Source organism: Cercospora beticola, chromosome 5 (assembly GCF_033473495.1).
Source record: "Cercospora beticola chromosome 5, complete sequence".
In the NCBI taxonomy this organism is placed as follows: Eukaryota; Fungi; Ascomycota; class Dothideomycetes; order Mycosphaerellales; family Mycosphaerellaceae; genus Cercospora; species Cercospora beticola.
In genome coordinates, this window is record NC_088939.1 from 2,509,845 (window position 1) to 2,533,300 (window position 23,456).

Consider the following 23,456-nt stretch of genomic DNA (forward strand, 5'->3'; position numbering starts at 1 on the left):
GATCCTCCAGTCTCTCGCCTCCAGATTGTCGCTGTGGCAGCAACGGAAGAATGAGACGATGCTGGCACGAGAGTTCTGTTTGGTCTCTCATTTCCGCCTGCCGTGCTTCCGTATGGGCACGACGACGATGACGGCAGCGAGGCCAGAGCCCGTACTACGTGCATGTCTTTTGAGACATCAGGCACGCCAGGACGCCAAGAAGCTACTATCTGAGACCGACAGCTGTCGCTATGCTGGGCTTGGGTGAGCATATGCAGTTACGGCCGCCGGAGTGCTCTGCGGTGAGCAAGAACGCCAGGTCCCAGCGGAGTTGTCATGCGAGCACCCGCATGAGGTGCCCATCTCCCACCTGCCAGCCAAACCGCGACCGCTGTTCTGTGTTACGTTCGGCGCGCGAGCAGCAATGAACGCGGGCTCGTGCGTCAGTAGTCATCCGTCTGCTGTGTCACCAAACCATCTATGACCCACTTCCGCTTGGCTTGCGAGGCAGAGAGTTGCGTGTGACTTCTCAAGGGGACTATGAAGAAAAGTCTGGAAAGTCGGAAGTAGTCGAAAATAAAATACTTTGTCGTATGACATTATATATATACATCTCGTTGAATCCTCACAAGCTGTAGTCTGGTCTCTATAACTCTTGCTCTGTCTCTATCATCTCACTTCTCGGTAACGCCACGCTAAAGAATCAATGCAATCATTCCTGATCAGCTTTCTCGTCCTTCTTCTTCTTCCCGCCGAGTTTCTGTGCGATCGGCTTCTTGGCCGCATTGACCAATTTTCCAAGGCCACCAAAGAGCTGGCTCATGCCGAATGACCAGCCCTTGGTGCGCACTGACCAGATGAAGAAGTAGACAAGGAACCAGTTAGTGAAGACGAACACCAAGAAGATTCCGAAGTCTCTCCACTTTTGTGATGCTTCAATGTTGAGCGTTGAGAGATATTGGTTTCCGGTCGAGTATGGACAGAGCATGCACCCAGAAGTCGCGTCTGGGTTCAAGAGATAGCCACCAGAGGATGTCGCGAAGGCACCAGCATATTGCGAGCAGGTCTGGCCGGGAGGCGAGTCGAATACCGCGGTTTCTGATTCGGCGCATTGGATTTGAGCGCCGTTGAGTGTGGCGGCGAGGACGCCTCCGATCCACCATGTGGATGGATTGACCCTGAATTGAGAGTCAGTGGTAAGTTCGGAGACTCGGGGGATGAGAGTAAGACTTACCAGTACATCCAGTACCGCCAGAAGACAGGCAGCGATGAGTAAGGTCGAACCACACCGTTGAACAGCGAGAAGACGACGAAGAAGAAAGGCAGAACGTTCGAGATGACAGTGAAAGATGGTGCGAAGGCACAGATCCACTGTCCCCATGAGGCTTGGAACAGGAAGAAGAGCATGGTCTGCAAGAGTTAGCTAGAATCAGCATCGAGCGTGGGACAAAACTCACCATTAAGAAGACGTAACCCGACACCGGAGCCTCGGTAGGCAATCCAGTAGGGAAATACCATAGAACCCAGTAGACCAAGCCGCCGATGATTGCAGGTGGAATCTCCGCGACCACTTGAGCTGTGCAGAATGCGAACCAGCCATAGATTCTGGACGGGTACTCGCGAGCTTGCCAAAGTGCCATATTCGTGAAGAACTTTGGCACAACAGCGTTGACGATCGTAGGCGGGATGACGATGATCAGAAAGCTTGTGAACATGCGGTTCTGCATATCCTGGATCGTGTTTCCGAGTTGCCAGAAAGTGAAGCCATTGAAGATGCCGATGACGACCGAGACAAAGAGCTTGCCATAGAGGTACGAGGGATCTCGCCAGTACTGCTTGAAAGTGCGCTTCAGAAGCTCGGCACACTGGACTGCAACAGGAGCCGCGAATTCTTTCTCTTGTTCCTTGCGCTTGGACTCTGGCTGAGTCTTGCTGCGTGTGAGCTTGAGACCCTCGATTTCCTCGATAACATCTTTCGCCTGTTGACTGTTGCGCCATTCCTCGTTCCAGTTGATCTTCTTGCCATTCTTGCCTTGAGCTGGACGAGCGGCGGTTTCCAGGATGAATTCAGCGACGTTCTTGTTGGGAGGACAATCAACACCTCGCTCGCTGAAGTACTTGATGACGTCCTTTCCGTTCTCGCCAACAGGTCCGAAGTAGAAAGTGTTGCCACCTGGATTGAGCGCGAGGATCATGTCGAATTGCTGAATGAGCACCGACGATGGCTGGTGGATGGTACAGACGATCGCTTGTCCGGCATGAGCCAGTTTCTTCAAGAAGCGAACGATAGAGTAGGCACTTTGCGAATCGAGGCCAGAAGTTGGCTCGTCCAAGAACAGCAGAAGAGATGGCTTGGCAGCCAGTTCGACTCCGATGGTAAGACGCTTTCGCTGCTCAACACCCAAGCTGCTAATAATTGCATCTTGCAGGTCATTCAGCTCAAGAAGATCGATGATCTTGTCCACATAGGCGATCTTCTCTGCTCGTGGGACGCTGGCTTCTTGTCGCAAGATCGCAGAGAATTCCAGCGCTTCCCGAATGGTAGCCGTGCCGTCGTGAAGATCACCTTGAAGACAAAAGCCAGTGTTACGCTGAAATGCACCGTCCAGTGGTCGACCGTCAACGAACATCTCGCCGGAGACCACACCCATGGATTGTCGTTGCGCAAGGGTGTTCAGTAGAGTTGTCTTGCCTGCTCCACTTGCTCCCATCAAGGCGACCATCACACCAGGCTTTGCGTATCCGTTGACCTTGTTGAGAAGCTTCTTCTCGCTCCCTAGATACGGGACAGTGTATTCCACATCGCGCCAGGTAAAGATGCTCTCAGATTTGGTGATTTGCTCGAGTGCTTCGCTTTCTTTCTCAGAGTCACCAGATTCTCCTATTCCACTCTCCTTCTTGGTTGAGCTGTCGCTGTCATCGGCGTGTCCACCTTTCTCCTCATCTGCTGGAGCGGCTTGCTTGACCTGCTTCTTTGCGCGCCTTGACTTTTTGAAGGTCAACGCGCCACCGCCGCCACCGGAAAAGTCGAACAATTCCGTGGCGACGAGGGTGAGGATTATGTAGAGCACCGTGAAGGCGATTACGACCCCGAAGTTGCGCCAGAGATTGGAGCGCGAGTAGTTGTATTGCGTCGCGAGGTATGCCGAGCCCTCGACTTGTTGCGCATTGACTGCCGCACCAGCAAGAGGACAGCCTTGGAACGCAGGGTCGACGCCAGGGCCTTGAGGAACGAGTTGGCTTGGAGCACATTCCATTGTTCTGCCAGCAAATTCGTTGGTGAGCACAGCTTCGAAGGAGTATGATATCGGGTTGATGTGGTAGAGCCATCCGAACCAGATGTATTCTGAGAGCAGCTGCGTCTTCGGTATCACGTAGCCAGTATAGATGACGAGCAGATTCAGTGCGATTCCGGAGAAGCGAACAGCCGTGTCGATTTCCGGAGACACTGAAGCGAAGAGACGATAGAGCGCTGTAAGCATTATCGTCGTGATGTAAACGAAGAGCATGTAGATGAAGAATCTGCCAGCATCGATGGTCAGGTTCGTCATGAAGTACATCAGAATTCCGAACACAACGACCTGGACCAGAATCACTGGCAGATCAGCGACTACACGAGCCATGGTGACCGCGCTGGGCCGGTAGTATGCATAGTCTTTGTGCCGAGCGACCACAGCGCGTCCAGAAACGGCCTTCATCAGCTCAGTGAGCTGCAGCCAACCAAGGAAGAGAATCGAGAAGAACAGGGTGCCACCGCGAGAGAAAGCGCCTTCGGTATCTTCTGGCTGTCCGTAGAAAAGAGATCCAACGATGAGGCCGTTGGAAACGATGATGAAGAGTTTGGTGTAAAGTGTTGTCATGTCTCCCCACAGAAGCCAGAACTCGCGCTTCACGCAGGCTTGCACCTGTCTGATGAAGCTCACCGTGTATGGGCTCTTCTTGCGCACATGCTTGGACTTGCCGGTCTGAACAGCATTTTCGAATCGCTCAGTGTCCTCGTAGTCCGTTTCCTTGAGGTAGTTCTCGTAGTCTCGCACATCCTCCTGAGCGCGCTGGTATGCTGGCGAAGACCTGAACGCCTTTTCAAGCTCTTCAGGAGTCTTCGGAGCACGATCGGCATATCCTTCGCGGAATCGGCGCTCGACTGGATCGGTAACGGACGTGAGGAAGTCGGCGGTCGTCTGTCGATCGGGACATTCGAATCCCAGGTCAATGAAGTACTGCTTGGCTTCGGAGGCAAGCCCCATGAAGATTTCGCGGCCCTGATCGATCACCAAAACTTTGTCCATCAATTCATAGATTCCCTCGCCGGCTTGGTAGAGCGTTGCCAAGGTTGTTCTGTTGGTGACGTCGGTCATGATGCGAAGAGAGCGAGCATAATCCAAGGCGGTCGAGGCATCTAAACCCCTCGTGGAGTTGTCCCAGCATGTCACTGTGCTCTTGGATGCCAGAGTCTCTGCGATAGACACTCGCTTTCGTTCGCCGCCACTTACTCCTCTGGTATACTCATCTCCAACAAGTGTGTATTTGGTGTGGCTGATGCCAAACATCCGCATCAGTGCGTTGGCAATCATCGGAATGTCCTCCTTCGCCTTCTTCTTTGTTTTGTTGTAAAGCGCGAAGGTGAAGGTCTGCCACACATTGAGGGACGCAAAATGGACATCGTCTTCAGGGTTGTAATTCACCTCACCGCGATACATTTTCTTCTGCTTGTCCGCGGCTATACCGCCGTACGAGACCTCTCCTGAAACTTCGGCGTATGTCTCCCTGTTGTTGCTGATCGCTTTCAGGAAGGTTGTGCATCCGGCTCCGGGACGACCAAGAACAAGCATCATCTCACCATCGCGTACACACCCGCTGAAATCGTTGATCAGTGTTCGGGTCTCACCGGTGCGTCGAGCAAGCGCTGGGACGAAGCGACAGATGATGTGCCACAGATCTGGTCCAAAGGTTCCCAGGATTGCATCGGGTACCGTCCGAACAAATGTCGAAGTCGCGCCAACACCCTTCACAGTCAAATTCTTGTAGATGACGCCGACCTTCTTCTGTGGCTTGCCATCTTCTCGACGCTCGAAATGGCCATCTCGCATGAATTTTTCGAGCTCAAAGTCATCATCTTCTTCATCCTCGTCCTGGTTCGGTCCGGCTTCGACATCTTCCGGGGCCTCTTGTGCGGTGTGTTGGCGCGATGGCACACGATTGTCGGCTTGAGTCGATAATGTACGAAGAGAGTCCGGACGACGACTGAAGTTGGACTTTCTGCTCCGGGCGCTGGCCTTGGTGTTGACGCGCGACAATGCATTGCCTTCTTTATGCGTGTCCTTCGATCGGGTGCGAGACACTGCCGTCAGGTTCCTTCTAAGAGCCTCAAAGTCTTGCATAGCACCCTCGGTGGTCCAGCCGCCCACATCGGCTTCGCGATAAAGTCAGCGAAAACAATTCCGTTAAGAGAGCGGATTGCTTACTTTCTCCCCACGTGCCGTCCTGCCCTCTACTTTCTTCGACTTCCTCGGTCGGGTGAAGAGGCTCGTGCATCCGCCCAGCGCTTGTATGTTGGTCGCCACGATGCCATTGATTAGCAGATTGTGATGAATTGTTGAGCTTGCGCTCATCGACACTCGAGCCCCTACAAGCAATTGAACGCAAGTTAGCAAGTGTCTCAGACGCGTCTCGGCATTTCCTATTGCATCGAGCGGCGACACTCACCACATCGTGTGCGAACGTTATCGAGCTCTGAGCAGAGCTACCCTGTCGATATCTGGGGTGTCTCTGACGATGAAGTCTCGTTTACGATCCAATCGCGCGGCCGAGACGCGGCTGTCGTTTCGCGGCCTTCACCTTCAAAGACAGTCCTCAAGCGCAAGGCGTGCGAAAAGTGCCTAGGCCAGTCTTGCTCTGCTCGCGCAGAAGGGCAATGATGAGAAACGAAGGTCGGTTTGCGAGAAGAAAGAGAGAGTGGGCGGGACAAAAAGAAGCGTTGCCCAGATACCGACGGCGATTGGAGAAGCCTCCATCCCTCATAGTGAGGTTGTGGCATCGGACGTAGCGGCGTTTAGGCTTACCAAAGACGACATCGTCATGGCGAATTATCGTCATGAGGCGAAGGCAAGAAGCTTAAAAATTGGAATCCAACTTTCCCAATCGTAAAACGCGCTCCCACATGAACGCGGCCGCGGAGCTGAGATGCGGTGTTCAGCACATTGTTGATCACGACGGCATTCCTGCAACGGCATGCCGCATATACATACGTGTAATCTTCGCCATGGAAACGAAGCAAAGTGTCTGTGAGACAAGGATCACTCTTCTGGCCCGATTCAATACCGACGATGCGGTGAACGCATCTGTGAGCGCGGTCTCTTTCCCCAGGTCAGATCTTTATTAATCAGCCTGCGAAAACACGACAGCAGTCCAGTAGTTCAGGTACATACTGCACGATGACAACTGCCCAACGCCGTCTCGGAACTCCGTTTCTGCTCGATCCTGCCTGCCATCGGAGCACTCTTAGCGCCAAATCTTAAAAACTTTATTCGCAAGCCACAGTGTGACGATGTGCTTTCCCACTCTGCAACACGCCTCGCGGGCTGCGATCCGTCCCCCACTAATTAGACACTTCGGCGCTCACCAAACTTCTCGACTGACTTGGCACGATATCCTCTCACCAAAAACATGACTCAAATGGGCGATTTTGTCAGCAGCATCCCTGTTCGAGCATCTATCTGCCAAGCACCACATGCATCCACATGCGCGGCCGCACAGGCCGCACCTTCTTCCTACAGAAAACGCGGGAATCCTCCAAGTTAGCGGCAGTCATCATGCAATGCCCTTGCTGTGTGATGCTACGTTTCATGCTGCCATTGTTCGCCATTCGCGATACTTCCACAGGTCATGACTACGTGTGCCATTCGCCTCGAATCCACTCGAACACAGGAAAACGATCTCCGAGGCCCTCGTGTCGAGTAAAAAAAGATTTCTGTGGACACGCTGATGTCGTCTACGGTCCCGAAAAGTGGGAAACCGCTGCTCTTACTGCCACACTAGACCTGTCCTACTCTTCTCGTCTTGCTCCGTAAGCAAAACTACTCAGCGGCCCACATGAGTGGAGGAATGGACGAAGCATGCCCCAAGCTGCTGGAAACGCAATCCAGCGTCTTGGCTGAAGTGGTATCGCATCACTATCCGGGCAGTTGAAAACGTCTCCACGCGCACACAAGCAGATTGATAAGCAGAGCGACTCCTCAGCTGGAGCCTTCTCCTGATGAAAGACCCACGTCTGTTCAACACCGATCGTAGCTTTTAACTCCGACAACTGCCATCTTCCGGCCCACCAAGAACTCCTAGGACACGCTCGCAAAGGCCCAAGTCCGCGGCTCTATGGGCCTACGTGACTGCGTTCCCACTGCTGTTCGACCAATATGCACAACGCGGTCGCTGAAAAGCCTCAAGCATTTTGGCCGGTACAACGAATGGCGTAACTCTAATCTTTTCTGTCGTGCTGATCTTCCTCCGCGGCTTCTGCGAGTGTTCCATAGAGTACGTCGTATTGCTCAACAGCCGTCTCAGGGCAAATGCCGTGTCCGAAATCACTGCAGATTATCAAAGACGCATGTTCCTCTTCCTCTTGCGCCGAAGCCCAAACCACGGCTGAGATACATGCTGCGACATTGTGCTTTCTCATTCGCAGTGAACTGTGTCAATCATGTCGACTGACGAGTCATTTTCTTTCATGAGGCGCGTACTGATCTCCAGCTTGGCCGTGGACAGCCTACCCCATTCATCTCTTGACGCACAGGTCGCTTCGAATGACCCATTTCTCACCTTCGGTCACTTCCCTCCCTTCATGCAACAGACAGTCGTTACCGTGTCGATGGAGCAATACCATTCCGACTTCGAGATTCGCAACTACCGGAGGAGGAGCTGCTTCACGTTTACTCGCCGGCTCGGGATAGAACACAGTCTCTCCGCCTTTGCAACCAGTCGCAGGTGAGGTCAAGTACAACAGTAACGTCCAAGTCGTCTTGGCTGGTAGCGGTGCATCAGAGTCTGCAGAAGGGAAAGGGATGTTATTGCTTTCATCGTCTAGATATTATCAGCATGATTTGATGCATTTCGCAGACAAGTGTCTTGCAACTCACAATGCTGATCAAAAAATTGTCCTTTCGAATACCGATAAATTCGGATATTTGGATTTAGTCCGATCACATCCCCACTCCAGAGTTCATTACCTTCATGATCCCCTTCCGCGGTGTAATTCGTCACCAACTCCTTCAAAGCCGTGCCAGACCACAACTGCTCAGCGAAGACAGGATCATTGATCTGAAAGCGACCATTAACGCGCACTGCCTCTCCTTTCTTGGGTTTACCCGGCGTGGTCGTCAATGGCAGAGTCGATAGAAACGAAACATAATTCTTGCAGAGTGTACTCGTCCAAAACCGGGGAATTGTTAGGATTTGGTTCTCCAGAAGAGTCTCGACAGTCAAATCTGCAGCGGGTAAGAGTGGTTTTAATGGCGGCCAATCTGGCCTTGTGGATTCTTTCGGAGGTTGACTGGCTGCGGCGGTACTTGTGGTTTTCTTCGCGCTCTTCGATTTCGGCGCCATTGTGAAGTCGGCATGGGCGTCGGTGTGGAGGAGGAAAAGTGACCGAGATGGGATGTGAAATCGGCTAGCTCTGACGTAATCGCAAGACATGAGGACTTCCAGGTGGACACCAGACTGCTTCGTCGAGATCTCGTGCCCGTAGTCTGAGTATGAGTCGGCAGTTTTTATGAAACTTCCAAGTCAGGACGATTCAAGGTCACATTCGATTGTATTCCAAGAGTTGAACTTTCTGCCAGATCTCTTGTGGATGCAGTTGATATTTTGACCACTTCCCGGCTTGGCTTCCATGAACGCACCCCGCAAACGAGGGGAATGAATCTGGAGACGGCGCACGGCAGAACATCGTTGGAGCGTGAGTCGAGAATGTGCATACGGGCGGTAGTCCCAAAAGTGATACTTAGCCGGGATGGAAGAGCGATCTACAAGTAGTTGGCCTTGCCCGCACAAGAAGTCGTGCCTGACTTCGTTCCTGACTTCCTTTGCACGTTTGGGTAAGGCATACAGAACAAAACAATCACAGTCGCCACGATGGTAGGTGTGCGCTCGATGCTCGTTGCAGGAGCGCTGTTGTTCTCTGCTGTGCAAACCTCACCTTCACATCGCCATGATACAGCACCTACCGTTTCGGTGCAGAATGGATCCTACTATGGAGTGTACAATCCGACCTACAACACGGAACACTTTCTGGGAATGCCATTTGCGCAACCGCCTGTTGGAGATCTTCGCTTCAGAGTACCACAGCCTCTGAACACATCTTGGAGCGATACCAAGAACGCAACCGGATATGGCTACGAGTGCATCGGCTATGGTCGCGATACCTGGTCGCAGGGCAACTATGTCAGCGAAGACTGCTTGACACTGAACGTCGTCCGGTCTCGTGGAAGCCATAATGGCAAGAAGCTGCCAGTGCTTGTCTGGATACATGGCGGAGGTCACACGATGGGTGGCGCTGCAGATCGCCGCTACAACCAGTCCTTCATTGTTCAGCAGGCTGCTGAGACTGACATGCCAATCATTGCGGTATCGATCAATTACAGACTCAGCGCTTGGGGCTTCTTGTATGGCAAGGAGGTCCAGGAGAATGGTCTTGCGATGCTCGGGTATCGCGATCAGCGACTGGCTCTTCGCTGGGTTCAGGAAAATATTGAAGCTTTTGGAGGCGACCCAGCTCGTGTTACCATTCAAGGAGAATCTGCTGGAGGGACATCAGTTGGAGCACAGGTGGCTGCATATGGCGGCAGAGATGAAGGCCTTTTCTCCCAGGCAATTGCGCAATCCGGCTTTTCAAGCGCTCTTGTGCCGTATCCGAGCGTGGCAACTTGGGAAACAGTTATCGCGAACATTTCGGCTGCTGTCGGCTGTCAAGGAAATTCCAGTGTCCTGGACTGCCTTCGAAAAGTTCCGACGGAAGAGCTCAATGCAGTCATCAATTCGACCACCACAAGCGGCGCTGCTTATGGTGTTGTCATCGATGGAGAGTTCATTGAAGGAGATCCCAATACTCAGCTGGATCAAGGACAATTCCCACGCGTCCCGCTTCTCATCGGATGCAATACCGACGAGGGTGCCAGCTTCAGCTCGAGCGTGAACACGACTGCCGAGTTCCTGGCCTACATTGCCGGAATGGGATATGACAACGCCACCGTCCAGGACTTTGCCATACTCTATCCCGATATCCCAGAAATCGGAATTCCAGCCACCATTTCCGGGCGGCCAGACGCCAGCATTGGATTGCAGTACAAGCGGTCCAATGCCATCGTGGGCGACATGCGACAACACGCAAAGCGACGCTTCACAGCTCAAAGCTGGGCAAAAGCTGGCGTAGATGTTTACTCGTACCGCTTCAACGTGCTAGCCAATGGCGTCCCATACATCCAGGGCAGTCCGCACTTCCAGGAAGTCGCATTCGTCTTCTACAATACAGAGGGCCTCGGATACCCGCAGAATGGAAACCCGAATCCACTGGGCGGGAGTGAGCGCGAGAAATATCTAGCACTCGCGTTGCAAATGACTAGATCGTGGATTAGCTTTGTCAACTTTGGGGATCCAAATAGGCAGCTAGGAGGTAAGTGGTGCAGTTATGAGCGGAGAGGGGTTATCAACTGACAAGCTCGACAGTGAAAGCAGAGCACTGGCCAGTCTATACCCTTGAGGAGCAGAGAAACTTCGTCTTCGAGCAGAACGTGACATCGCATGTGGAGCCGGACTACTACAGAGCCGAAGGGATCCAGTACATGAACAGGCTGGCTCTGGCAAGGAAGGGCAGTAATTGTACAGGCTTCGTCGCATGCGGCGCCAGCGATCTGAATTGAGCCGAGGAGCATTCTGCTTGCAATTAGTCGACAGCCCAGATGTATGAAATGACGCGAACAGCCGATCAATACTCTCGCCCTTACTTGAGGCGAGGCGAAGTAAGCGACAGCAAACGTGAAGATCACTCCCTAGTTGCGGACAGCAAAACGGAAACCAAAGAATACCCTTACTTTGCGGTCTCTCTCGCGAAACGAATTCCGTAGCTGCCTCGCTTGTCGAGACAGAGCGCCTTAGCCGCACTGCATAAGGCGGAGACACGGGAACTGAAAGGGCACTCGAGTTCCCTAGTCAGAGAAGTAGGAAGCTTCAATCCTGGTTTCCGTTTTGCTTTCCGGCAGTAGACTCCTCCCAGATGCGTCTTCAATGGGAGGTCGCAGAAACGTGGTTCTCGTGTTGGCACTGCTCTCGGTGCTTTGCACTGGTTGTCTCTCTGATATTTGGAGGGCGCGTTTAGCTCTGGCCTTCATTGCACGGTGCTCGAACCAGTGTCGCCCGTCGTACCGGCATTGCCTGTAGTGCTCGAGGTGGGTGTGCTACCGGTGCTCGCAGTGCTCGCGGTGCTCTCGTCGGGAGTCAGTGCCACAGTCGAAGCTTGCGATGCGCTGTCTTGATGCTCTTGCGCCACCCGTCGGATCGCGTTGCTCACGGTGTCGCTCCTTGCGACTTCTGTAGATTCGAGACCGCCCAGGCGGTCCAGAGCGTCGCCGTACGATGGGGATCGAAGCATCAGTCCGGCGCGCAACCAGTTGTTGGCCCGAATAACTACATCGGTAGCGTCAACGACTGTGAAGCGTCTGGTTCTCTTTGTGATGGCGTGAGCGACGTCGAGAGTACGAAATCAAGGGCTATCTTCTCGTCCGCTTGTTGGGTGAGGTTGAAGGACCACTTTTGTCCGTGGGGTAGTGGAACTCCGAGTTGGTATCGGTCAAGGTGTTGGAGGATGGCGAGATTGACCGGGAACTCTTCAGAGGTCCTGATTGACGATACCTCGGCAATGGCAACGAACTCCACGGCGCTGGCGATCATGTCCTTCTGCAGCTCGCTGCCTGCCACTATGCTCACCGGCGCGACGCAAGTCGAACGGCACCATGCCGTGAACTGGTCGATGCGCGACACCACCTGCTCGCCCCATCTCCTCACGGCGTCCGCGTGTTTTGCGAAGCGTCCTGCTGTGGGCGTAACGATTGGCCATCGATCGAAGAAGAATATACTCTCATCCAGGTCTCCTGTGTAAGCTGCGAACATGAATTGAAGAGCTGGGCTGTTACTCCGCTTCGTACTCGGATATGTTGATTCGAAGCACAGGCTGGAGGTGAGGGGGCAGCCGGATGGTGGAAACCACTCTTCTAGAGGAATATCTCCCCGTCCTGTGCGAACGAGGATGAAGCGGACCTCCCGGACCATCTTGAAGAATTCCATGCGCACTTTTGAGCAATCAACGCCATCTCTGAATGGCCATGCCTGGAACGGATCTCCGAGATGAGGGAATGTTGTATGTGGAAATTCACAACACTGAGGCACGGTCTGTTGTGCGATATCAGACAGAAGTTTGGATGTTGCATCTGGAAGCCCGTCCAGTACGAAATCAAGCTTGTCTTGTGGATCCGAGCGATGTAGGTCTTCGCGGGTTGTCATCTGCCGGTCAGACTGGGACAGCCAAGAGAACCTGGCATGCTCGGTGTTGGCAGAACCCTTCTGTTGGGAGGCGTGATCGTCTGGTCCCTAGATCTTTGCATTTAGCAATGTGGCAGCACGTGCGAACATTAGTACACATACAGCAGGCTCCCTCTCCAATGAGCCCCGCAACACAGGATCGAGCAGGTTAGGATTCATCGGCTCGTCTTCAGAGCCGCCGATGCCTGACATCGACTTTGATGCCGGTGCGGGCTGTGATGTCCTCGTCACCAGCACGTACAGCGGAAACCCGACTTCCTGGCCCGTTCACTCAGTCAAAGTCCATGGATCTTCCAAGGCTCTAGGAGACATGATTGACGACACCATCTCGTCTGTAAGTGTCCATCCGAGCGCAAGAGACTCTTCACCCATATTCTGAACAGGAGCAGGGAGGTTTCGACAAAGTCGCGGCCTTGGACAAAAACCCGCGTATCGCTGAGGCGACTCTGCAGCACATCTGCAAGGGGAGACAGGACGACTGCCATACGTTTGATCTTGCGGGAATGGAGATGTTCTCTGAAAGTCCCAACCTGCTTCTCTTCCACTTGGAGGTCGCTCGCATTGCGTTCGAAGTCGGAATCTACGTGCTCCGGTATTCAGGCCTATTCTCGACTGGTGCTTTGGGTGCTGACTATCCAAACAGTTCTATCGGCGAGAGCCGCTTCGTTGCGGATCTGCAGACGTCCTGGCAGCCACGCAGCTTTGTGGATGTCCTGCGCTACATCTTCGCTCCGACACCATTTTCAACTTGCACAGCTACCGTCGTCAAAGCGGCTGTGTTCAGCTTGGTCGAGAGCAAGCGCAAGGACATGGTCTTGCGGACTACAGAGGTAGAGCACATTGCCATAACCTTGAAGCCTGTCCCTAGCTTTGCCTACGAGATGTATATCCGTACTATCCTCGAAGAGGTTACTGGAGTTTTGAAGCACTTAGGCAGCTTGACAAGTGCGTCGGAGAAAGGGCACAGTGCCATATTCTCGTCGCAGACCTCCCTTCGGATGGGCAAAGTGTTTGATGAGATCTTGAGACGGAGCAGCGTGGTGAAGATGCTCAGAATCAGCACCATAAAGGGGCGTTGCATACCATCGAACTTGAATCGCTGCCATTCAAGTCGATCTAGCAACCTCGAAAGAAGCAGATATGGAAACCGCGTTCCATCATCTGTGCCAGCCTCTACGCTTTCAGTCTCGAAGAACAGCCGGTACCCACTCCTTGGCCTACGTGCCTGGAAGGAAGCGGTTGTTGAAACTGCGTTTCATCATCAGCTGTAACGACCTCTGACCTCTCAGTCTCGAAGAACAGCCGGTAGCCACTCTTGCGACTGCACCATCTGTGGCACCTCCCCTTCTACTATCCAGAAAACATGACCGAGACGGCTTGGATCTTCCATTCTGCTGTGCCTTACGGCGCTTCTCATGTCGCTGTCCCGCGAGATGTGCCGAGCAACATTGTTATCGTCGATATGCTGGATGTGGTAGTTGTCGCAATGAGCAGGCTTCGTCTCGTCCACCAGGCGTTGGAGCTTAACGAAAGACAGGTCACCGGGTACAAGTTTCTTTTTGCTTGCGGTTGTGTTGACCATCTCCTGAGCTGCGCTCTTGTCCGTCATTCCGTCAGCCTCGTCTATAGCTCCTCCGTTAAGCTTGATCTTCGCCTAAATAAAATGCTTCGCGAAAGCGGGAGCTGAGGCGCTGCGCTTCGATAGAATGGGAGCGGTATTCTTGATCTCTAGTGACGTCCATAACTTCAGGATGAGCTTTACGGTCTCCGCGTCTCCGGTCTCCAGGTTGCGCCAGTTCGGCTTCTCCTTCATGTGTCTGGCTTGCTTGAGAATCATCTTCCCCATAATGTAGCATCGCCCTGGGTGATGAAGCCGGATAACCGTAGGCGGCTCATCTGGGAGTCAGGTTCGAGCATATTATCAGCACGGTAGGGCGGTACGTACACAGCCGACCGTGAAACTGTATTGGCCATTTCACAGTCCGCCAGCATATCTTCCTTTGTCGACCCTAGCCAAATTTCGGACGCACAAGTGCCCTCCGTGTGCGAGAATGCATCTGGTCCGTCTCGCGAGATGTTCTCTAAACATACCAATTTCCAACTCTTCCACTCGGAGTCTCTCGTATTGCATTCGAACTCGGTGTCTGCCCGCTCCGATATTTGGGCTTCTTCGACTCGTGCTTTATTGACAGTCAAGATATATGTGCAAATCGCGAAAAGCCAATAAATACACTCGATCTTACTCGAAGCGAAGCGAAGTAGACGACAGGAAACGTCGACTCCTTCCAAGCACGGTCTCGTCCAGTCGGGAATCTCGATAGGCTGAGAAGTGAGGAATGAGGGCTAAACGTGTACAGCGCACAGACCACCGTCTCCACTCCCCTTGTCCCGGAGTTCCACCGAATCCGTGCGGCTGTGGAGACCATGTACGGCTTGGTAGCAGTTGTTTGGAGAACTTAAGCAAGAAGGTGGGCGGGTTACTTTTTGACAGTGAAGTTTCGATCATCTTTGACACTCGTTCAGATCGATCATCTTGCTGCTGCCTTTCGTTCGTGTTGTCTTTTTCCCGACACCACCCTAGCCGTTGAGCACGCCGCGATACCAAAACAATCCAGCCACTCAAGGCTACCACAACACCGAGCTATGGCGATGGATCCCACGGTCACGGTGCTCATCGTCATTGTCGCCGCTGCCGCTGCCGTGGTTCTCGGATGGGCGTCGACCCGCTTCTTCATCGCTCATCCCCCAACTCGAGATACCGAGAACGCTGGCAACGAGCCCAGCCAAGCGCAGTACATGCGAGAAGTGCGTCTGCGGAACACCGAAGTGCTCGCCAGGCAATATGGCTACGGGCCACGTGATCTGGTAAGTGATCTTAGTTGAGATACGTGCTCAGCAGACACTGAGATTCCGGCATCAGGGCCAGATGCGAGCTGCCTCTTACACGGATCAATCTGATTGAAGATACCGTTGACGAGGATGCATGTCCTTCACTTTGCCCGTTGCAGTGCATGCTCCCAGGCTGACAAACCTTCTAGGAGCGCAGCAGACAACTCATATCGGATGATCGCTCAGTACCTTGACCCGAGCACCGGTCTCGACATCGACGAAATAACGAGTAATACGAATATCATACCGACCGGCAGTTTTGTTCACACGTATGCCAAAAACGTGCACGCGCTGCTCCTCGGGCGGGAGGACGGAGTCATCAATGTATAGATCACCACTATAACCCCATGATGACGAGCCGACAAGTGGTGGAGGCAGACCGAGCCCTTCTTCTTCAATCGTTATCAGTCGGGCCAGAACTTCGCCAACCGACTGAGCGCACCACATAGATTCTTTCGATGGCGCTCGGGACAAAAGAGACAGGGCTTTGCGGCGTACGGATGTGACACGGCATTTTCCAGCGACGAAGGCCAAGGCAGGAACAGTGCCGACCTCGAACGTGAATGTTGAGTGTTCGCTCTTGGCGAGAAAGATTTCGGATAATCGCAGGATCTCCTTGAAACTTTGCGTCCAGTTGTCAAAGGCACTTTCATCGTCTATTGGACAGGCTTGCAACCATGTAATAGCGAATTGGTAGTGCATCAACAACGAAGCTGCAACCTCGTCCTCTTCAGAGTGAATACGTTTGAAAGTCTTGTGCCAGCGTTTCAGTCTCGAAAGCAATATCAGTCGTCTATCATGGATAGCTTGGTCATCACACGGGAAATTTCGATCGCCCAGTTTCATGGTAGATCTTTGTTGAGCGGTTATGTCGCCATGCTCCCACGCAAGGTCGTACAGATCTTCCGAGACCCCTCCAAGTACCGCCCGATAATCATGCTGCTGGTCTTCGCGCTGGATATTGCCATCATCTTCATTTGGTTCGTACAGATCTGCAGACCATGTGCCCATATTTGTAGTATAACCATTTTCAGGCAGTTCATAAGGCCTCGGAGGTGGCGGAGGCAGATCATCGAAGTCGTAGTCATCAAGCGTGTTGTTGGCAAACGCCGGGATGCCGCCAGAAGTGCCTCGGGAGAGTGCCTCTCTACGGTGGCAATTGGCGAGTCTCAGCGTTGCATGACTCTCGCCGAGCAGACGGAACAACATGTTGCGTGCCTCCGCGATATTGGAGAACGCTCCGGCATCGTGAGGAGATTTACCAGCCCATTCCTCCACATCATGCTCAGCGGGGTGGCCCATCAGAGCACCAGAAACAGCAAGTCGAGCAAATATTTGCCTGATGGCATCGTACAGAGAGCAACTCATGCCTTCGGGGCAGCTGGAGAACTGTCGCATGAGTGTCGCACCCGTGATGAACAAGCTGACGCCGCCAAATATGTTGTCCCTGATAATCTCAATGCAGATGAAGAGAGTGCAGGTAAGCATGGCCAGGAGCGGAGTGGCGCTGCCATCGTGCATTTTCTTTTGGAATTGAGAGATGGCTCGATTGTAGTGCTTCAGGGCTTTCACGTGCTCGCGTTCGATGGGCCGCTGTAACAATGACGGGTGCACGCCATTGGTGCTGTTGTGTGCATCCGCAGTCAAGTGGAAGCTTTTCATGAACTGCGGGTGCTCGTACAATGTCGATAGAGCCAACAATGAGTCCATGACAAGAGGCTCTTGATGAGCGATCTGGAGTACATGACCGCACCAGAAATCCTTGTCCAGGTTTTGAGCAAGTCGCGGAGCAGTATGGCTCAAGAAATAGCTGAATGTCCGCATTTCATCGTTGCTCGGATTCAAGTTGTTGGCAAGGCATCCCTGAATCAGACTTGTGCTGTCCTCGCTGCGTTGTCTTGAAGTCGTTACGGCTCCGGCGTAGCCACATTGGCGGCCTGTTGAAGTACAGTTACGGCATGGATTCGCCTTGTCGCATCTGATATGCCTCGTCTTGCAAGTCAGACACCCGCCTCTTGATTTCTTCAAACCCAATCGTCCTCGGCGTTTCCGGGCTTCCTGGAGATTCGCTTCCACGGCGGCTCGCCATGTCAGGTCGATGGCTGAAGACATTGCTCAAAGAACGCGCAGGGCACATGTGAGGATTGCATGTTGTTGGGCAGGTCGGGTGTAACATGTGCGTGGGTGGACACGCATGTAATTCCTTCGTTCCTTCCGCAGCTTTGATCGGTCGCGTCGCGTCCAAGAACAGTCGCGTGCAGAAGTCGTGGCCGACAATTCGTGCTCTTCTTTCTCTCCTGCTGACGACGGCGAATTTGTCCATCATGCAGCCACACCACAATCATCTACGCGATGGGGCATGCTCTACCTGCAGATGCAAGATCAGAGTGCTGATGGAGTGGGCAGCGTATCGGCATCAGCCCAAGCAGGAACGCCCCGGCGTAGACGTGCTGATGCTGCTCGCGCAGCAGTCCTGAAGCTCCGATGAAGCTTTCTTCAGAAACTGCTGAGCTCGGCGCAAACCGGGCAGCTAGCTGATCATGAGCCAACGAAGCCATCGAAGGTCTTGTTCGTGAGCTCAAGAGCGGCGAACAAGAGCAGAGAAGGAGACTTCCTGCTTTCTGACTCTCACCCCCCCGCTGGCCAGGCGCGATTGCCAAAAGCTGGCACGCTTCTGACCACATCCGGACGATCGGAATGGCATATGCTTTCTGCACACTTGCACCGCGTCTGGCCTCAGCAAGCTCTAGTTAGCAGCCCGTCGTTAAACCATGCACGGCATCTTGACCCACACTACTACCGTTGCTCAGCCTGTAGGCCTCGGCCTTGAGCAGCATCTCCGTGAAATAGCAGCTCTCTCCCTTCCTGCTTTTTACCTCTTTCAACATTACCTGACGTATTCAACTGATCATCCAGAGACACACACCAACAGCCTATGGAATTCGTAGCTGAGTTCTTCAGCCTTCTACTCAAGGCAATTCGTTAACCGGATTGACCTAATCAACGTTGCCTATCGATTTCAGCACCAGCGTACAACAAAGAAAAAAGCCGCATCAGACAGAGACGATCAAAAACGAGTCGAAACATTCCTCCCAACAAGCCCTAACGATGACTCAAGGATCAGTCATCAGCCCCGCCAACGGCACTGCCAATGGTGTTACCAATGGCGCCAAGAAGCCATTCGAGAAGGACTCCCGTTTGAGCACTCAGTCCGCCTATGACCTTTCCGTCAATGGCCTCGAAGACTTGGTCGCATTCGAAGACACTCCAGCGGGACTCTGCATCGTTTCCAAGGTGGACTTGCCGGCGGGAGCTCACTTTGCCTACCTGACCAGCCATCAACCTCAACCATCGGCTACTTGGAAGACGATCCAGACTTCAGCAACCACTCATACCGACCCACAGAGTGCGTTGCTGTACATGAACCACTCTTGCGCTCCGTCTCTGGAAGTGCATACCTACGCACCTGACGAGAATGGCAATTATCCTCAAGCTCCGCTGCAAGGAGAAATGAATGGGGAAATTGCTCATTTGAATAAGACTGTTGGACTGGCCGGCGAGGTCAGAGTCGCGAGAGATCGTGCTGTGAAGAAAGGTGATAGCTTGACCTTCTTCTACCCTTCCACTGAATGGAAGTTCGATCGTTCGTTCGACTGTCTGTGCGGAGCCGGCGATGGCGTCTGCGTCGGCAAAGTGGAAGGTGCCCATGCCATTCCTGAGAAAGATCTAGGACGCTGGTTCTTCAACGACCACATCTTGCAATTGGCGAAGAAGAGAGATGCGAAGTAGGAGCATCGTTGCGTCTTGCGTTTAGTACACAATTGGACGAAGCCAATGGACTTGGAATGGATTACTGTTTGATAGTCAGCCTTCAACACTGACACACGCTCGTTACACACAAAGAACTGGCGAACTTCAACATAGCTTAGGCGATACATAAAATGAATGGAAGTGCCCAAGCCGATCCATGAAGTCGCGACAGACTTCAACACTTCGCCATATCAGGAAGTCAAGTCCCGTCTGCATGACCACTCATGACTCTTTCACGTGCCATCACAGTCCGGCATCAAGAACAACGCAGTCTCTATCCAACTCAAGCACCAGCAGCAATAGCCTTCACAACCCCACTCTCAACATCCAACCTCTTAAAACCTCCCTCCACCTTCACCACCTCCTGCAACATCACCATCCTCTTCTGATCCCCCACAGGATCCTCTTGCTCCTTCTCAGCCTCCCACCCCTCCACAAACCGATTCGTATAATTCATCTCAAACCCCTCCTCAAGAACCCCCAACCTCTTCCCATACCTCGTAACCTTCTCCCAATCCCTCTCCACATTCCTCAAATCCCCCGAAAAATACGCAAAACTCCTCTCAAAAATCTTCCGATTCAATTCCGTTCCCATAACAGGTTTGAAATCCACGTATTCTTTCCACGCTTGTTCGGGACTCTCCAAGACAAAATCTGTAGCGCGTTTGACTGCTCGCATGAATGATTGAACCTTCTCTGGGTTGGAGGCGACGAAGTCCGAGTTTCCGATGTAGAGAATCGAACAGAAACAACAACAACCCAATTCAGCAAGTTCATCAATCCTCAGCATTTGAACTTCATCTTTCGAACGACCTTGCCCAGCAAGCCATTCTTCCAATTCAACCATTTGGACATTTTCCAACCCAATACCCGCATCAATCTCGCCTTTGATGATGGCCTTGGAGACGTTCATGCCACAGCGGACGGCAGTATAATCCGAAGGTTTCATTCCATAATGAGAAGTGAGTTCGTCGATTTGGATTTTACCGAATTCTCCCACGTAGCCGATTTTTTTGTTCTTGAGGGTGTGGAAGTCTGGAGTGATGCCGGAGGATTTCAGGTAGACGACGCCGGTGAAGGGTTCGTTGAGGAGGGAGCCGATGGAGAGGACGGGGAAGTTACGGGCTTTGGCTGCGAGGGTGTGGATCATGGCTTTGAAGCCTAGGTCGACTTTGCGGGAGCCGATGATTTCGGTTACGTCCTGGAGATGCGTGAGTTCATTGCTTGAGTAGAGGAAGAGGGTTTTTGCACGCTTGGATCATTTGGCTCCAAGAGGGCGACTTTAATATTCTCATCCTTGAAGAAGCCCTTGGCTTGGGCGAGATACAATGGGGCGTGGTATGGCGTAGCGTGCCTTCTATCCATTAGTCTCTTCACACCTACACCTCACGATGAGGGATCCTAAGATCTACCAGTTGGTGAGGAACGTGATCTTGTCAGTAGACATCTTGATCGTCGTTCACGTCGGTAGTGATGAATATGCTGCTTTAGTCAATACAAAACATTCCCTGACCTCGCAGGGAAAGGGGAGTCAAAATAGAAGCATGTCCCTCAGACGCAGGAATTATCCTGTTCAGGTTCGTACGGTATGATCTCAGATCAAATTTCCACCATATCACATCCGGTGAAGAATGTGATAGGCAAAGACAATTTGAACACCCGCATGCATCTTTGTGATGATGTGTAGCTGTACGGTACCTTGATCATATTTCGCAACCCATTCAGGCATTCTTGCGGCTGACGCAACTTCCATTTCGTCGATTGTCGTACCGGTTAGACTTGTTGGCAATGTGAGTCGTAAGCAACGAGATTCTGTGAGCTGGTGAGAAAGAGAAAGAGTATGTCCTGATGATGACTCCCTCTTTTCAATCTTACGACGTGCTGCGGCGGGGTTGGAGCTAGGCACTCGTTTCGACACACTGCAGCTCCACCAGAGGTGTTACAGTTTCTCCTAGAGCAGCTAGAACAGGGTAGCTCTGGAGCCAGCGGAGTTGTTGAGCTGCATTGTGAGAAATAGCGGGACAGATGTGTCGTTGACAGGGTAGGAAGTGTTAGCGATAATGAATTATATGCATGTGTATCTCATAGCGCATCGTCACTCATAAGCATGTCTCTCATATACCCTCATCAATCAATATTGTCGCAGAAAGAAAAGAGATCGTTTAATCGTCCTCCACGATAACGGGCAGGCTGTCGAAAACAACCTGATTGAACTCGTAATGCACCATAAAGCCGCTCTGCAGCAGGCGTTTGAGGGCATTGAGTCGCTGCAGCTTCCACCATTTATCAATGGTCATCTTGCCTCCGCCGTGTATGGTGACTTTCAGTCTCGATCCGTATTCCCGGCCATCCTGGTCGAGTGCTGTGCTGTATCGAGGCCCTCTGGTGGGCTTCTCTACTGTAGCGAGAATATCGTTGAACTCTAAATGCAACTGCTTGCGATCTTTCTTCGAGACACGCTTTGAAGAGGCCTTCGAGATCTTCTCCAAGATTTGCTCGAGGTTGTGCTGTTGTCGGTAGACTGTGTAGCGTTTGATCATCCGTGGGCCTTTGGCACCATCCTCCTCATCCGATTCTGGTTCATCATCTGACTCGGCTTCGGTGTAGCTCTTCTCGTACAAGAGGGCAATGTTGATGCCAGCGGCAATCTGCACGCCCACATCGCTGCTCTCGAGCTGGTCGACGAATGTGTCCATGGCTGGCTCTGTCATTTCCTCCATGTCGTCCATTTGGGTGCACAAGAAGCCCCATTCTTCGAGGGCTGCCACCACGACGTCGCCGTTATCCGCCTCATCGATTACTGCACCATCCGTCGACGCAATGTCCAGAAACAGATCCATGATCTCCTCCGTCTCTTCGAGTGTAGCTCCGCCGTAGAAAGTTGCCACACTCAGCGCGTGGATAGCAGCGCTCTTTGCATTCGGGTATTGTGAGTCATTGATGGTCCGCTTGAAGGCATCTGCCACCGAATCGTAGATAGTTTCGGAGGGCTCGGTAATGATGATCAGTGCCAAAGCCTTGAGGGCCAATACCACTTCACGCTCACTCTGGCCCGCTTTGACGCTCTTCAAGAGAGCGGCCACGACTTCGTCAGCGCGTGGCTGCAGCTGCTGTTGCGCAAAGTGACGGGTCAGGATCAGATTGAAGCCGCTCATGTCGTTCTCGCGGCCTTCGGTGGAACTACGTTTGCGGTCGATAATGGCATTGATGCGGTCCTCCAGAACAGCGACCCAGGCATCGGAGCCGTCGTCGTACTCGAGAGGCGGGGCTACGAGCGCGTCGATGCTTCGGGTGCTCCACTCGGTGTCGTCGGAGAAAGCGTCTTCGTCGTCGGAGCCTTCCCTACTGGCGATGCGCGATCCGCGTGGAGACGGCGCAGCGCTGCCGCTTCTGCTGAGCGGAGGAGTGCTTTCCTTTGAGCGAGCAGCCTTGGAGACTGTCTTGCCGCTCTCGAGCGCCTGTTTCAGCATGTTCCGTTCCCGCATTTTGGCGATACTTCTACTCGTGGATGCGGAGGTGCGTGACGAGGAGTGACAGATGCGTGGACGCCTCGCCTTCCCTGGCGTCGAATCGTAGGGTGTGGTATGCGAATATAGGTTGCGGAGGAATTATTGTATCGGCGGGTGCGAGTGGTCTTCGGTGGTGGTCTGCAGCAGGATAGCTTCCATATGGAAATTTGTGCGAGTGGATTGCGGCGGGCGCGTGCAGAGAGAAGTGGAGTGAGGAAGGAGGGAGGGAGGGGAGCGGGTGCTGGCGTTGGCGACAATATGACTACGACCTGATTATTGTGCGAGGCGGTCAGGCGGCGCGAATATTCGACGCGTGCGCTCGCGCTCCTCTTTCAGTCCCGAGGCGTTGTCGTGCTCCACCCACATCATCCCTGCCAACTTCGCTCCCACATGCGCCTTTTCCGATGAAATCATCCGCAACGCCATTCGCCCATCCTCTCCTCCACCATCTGCTGCCTTGCTGAAAGACAGCATGGCACAATATGAGCAGATGTCACCGGTCCTGCGTCAGACAGAGCAGACGCAGCAAGTGCCCGACAGAGACATGCGTGTCTTTGGGTACGCGTTGAATGTCCTGTATGCTCCTAGCCGCTGTCTCATACATGCATGGTAAGGGAAGTGATATATGCTCTTCTACAGTATGGCTTCTTGTGCTCTCCAGATCCCTCTCTCCTCAGATCAGAG

At 53.0% G+C, this 23,456-nt stretch overlaps 12 protein-coding genes across 12 annotated transcripts; 4 read left to right on the forward strand and 8 right to left on the reverse strand.

The window, feature by feature from the left end:
• Positions 1-691: 691 nt before the first annotated feature.
• Positions 692-5,690, reverse strand: RHO25_008234 (uncharacterized protein; the record flags this gene model as incomplete). Its single annotated transcript, XM_023600374.2, has 5 exons — positions 692-1,157; positions 1,214-1,389; positions 1,437-5,392; positions 5,445-5,605; positions 5,686-5,690. The coding sequence occupies 5 exons, from the start codon at positions 5,688-5,690 to the stop codon at positions 692-694; spliced, it is 4,764 nt and encodes a 1,587-aa protein (XP_023449817.1).
• A 2,060-nt stretch (positions 5,691-7,750) lies between these two features.
• On the reverse strand, positions 7,751-8,577 carry RHO25_008235 (uncharacterized protein; the record flags this gene model as incomplete). The annotated part of the gene is made up of 2 exons (XM_023600375.2): positions 7,751-8,055; positions 8,112-8,577. 2 exons carry the CDS (start codon positions 8,575-8,577, stop codon positions 7,751-7,753), a joined length of 771 nt encoding a protein of 256 aa, XP_023449132.1.
• A 528-nt stretch (positions 8,578-9,105) lies between these two features.
• Positions 9,106-10,889, forward strand: RHO25_008236 (uncharacterized protein; the record flags this gene model as incomplete). Its single annotated transcript, XM_023600376.1, has 2 exons — positions 9,106-10,642; positions 10,696-10,889. 2 exons carry the CDS (start codon positions 9,106-9,108, stop codon positions 10,887-10,889), a joined length of 1,731 nt encoding a protein of 576 aa, XP_023449579.1.
• A 464-nt stretch (positions 10,890-11,353) lies between these two features.
• On the reverse strand, positions 11,354-11,617 carry RHO25_008237 (uncharacterized protein; the record flags this gene model as incomplete). The annotated part of the gene is made up of 1 exon (XM_023600377.1): positions 11,354-11,617. The coding sequence occupies one exon, from the start codon at positions 11,615-11,617 to the stop codon at positions 11,354-11,356; it is 264 nt and encodes an 87-aa protein (XP_023449702.1).
• A 35-nt stretch (positions 11,618-11,652) lies between these two features.
• Positions 11,653-12,756, reverse strand: RHO25_008238 (uncharacterized protein; the record flags this gene model as incomplete). Its single annotated transcript, XM_023600378.1, has 2 exons — positions 11,653-12,612; positions 12,667-12,756. 2 exons carry the CDS (start codon positions 12,754-12,756, stop codon positions 11,653-11,655), a joined length of 1,050 nt encoding a protein of 349 aa, XP_023449577.1.
• A 118-nt stretch (positions 12,757-12,874) lies between these two features.
• RHO25_008239 (uncharacterized protein) lies at positions 12,875-13,835 on the forward strand (the record flags this gene model as incomplete). The annotated part of the gene is made up of 2 exons (XM_023600379.2): positions 12,875-12,898; positions 12,954-13,835. 2 exons carry the CDS (start codon positions 12,875-12,877, stop codon positions 13,833-13,835), a joined length of 906 nt encoding a protein of 301 aa, XP_023449131.2.
• A 14-nt stretch (positions 13,836-13,849) lies between these two features.
• On the reverse strand, positions 13,850-14,410 carry RHO25_008240 (uncharacterized protein; the record flags this gene model as incomplete). The annotated part of the gene is made up of 2 exons (XM_065603044.1): positions 13,850-14,218; positions 14,327-14,410. The coding sequence occupies 2 exons, from the start codon at positions 14,408-14,410 to the stop codon at positions 13,850-13,852; spliced, it is 453 nt and encodes a 150-aa protein (XP_065459116.1).
• A 797-nt stretch (positions 14,411-15,207) lies between these two features.
• Positions 15,208-15,526, forward strand: RHO25_008241 (uncharacterized protein; the record flags this gene model as incomplete). Its single annotated transcript, XM_065603045.1, has 2 exons — positions 15,208-15,429; positions 15,485-15,526. 2 exons carry the CDS (start codon positions 15,208-15,210, stop codon positions 15,524-15,526), a joined length of 264 nt encoding a protein of 87 aa, XP_065459117.1.
• Positions 15,527-15,618: 92 nt separating this feature from the next.
• On the reverse strand, positions 15,619-17,565 carry RHO25_008242 (uncharacterized protein; the record flags this gene model as incomplete). The annotated part of the gene is made up of 1 exon (XM_023600381.2): positions 15,619-17,565. One exon carries the CDS (start codon positions 17,563-17,565, stop codon positions 15,619-15,621), a length of 1,947 nt encoding a protein of 648 aa, XP_023449576.1.
• Positions 17,566-18,561: 996 nt separating this feature from the next.
• Positions 18,562-19,242, forward strand: RHO25_008243 (uncharacterized protein; the record flags this gene model as incomplete). The annotated part of the gene is made up of 1 exon (XM_023600382.2): positions 18,562-19,242. One exon carries the CDS (start codon positions 18,562-18,564, stop codon positions 19,240-19,242), a length of 681 nt encoding a protein of 226 aa, XP_023449575.1.
• Positions 19,243-19,546: 304 nt separating this feature from the next.
• On the reverse strand, positions 19,547-20,710 carry NMT1 (glycylpeptide N-tetradecanoyltransferase; the record flags this gene model as incomplete). Its single annotated transcript, XM_023600383.2, has 3 exons — positions 19,547-20,464; positions 20,515-20,617; positions 20,676-20,710. The coding sequence occupies 3 exons, from the start codon at positions 20,708-20,710 to the stop codon at positions 19,547-19,549; spliced, it is 1,056 nt and encodes a 351-aa protein (XP_023449762.1).
• Positions 20,711-21,425: 715 nt separating this feature from the next.
• On the reverse strand, positions 21,426-22,748 carry RHO25_008245 (uncharacterized protein; the record flags this gene model as incomplete). The annotated part of the gene is made up of 1 exon (XM_023600384.2): positions 21,426-22,748. One exon carries the CDS (start codon positions 22,746-22,748, stop codon positions 21,426-21,428), a length of 1,323 nt encoding a protein of 440 aa, XP_023449146.1.
• Positions 22,749-23,456: the final 708 nt, after the last annotated feature.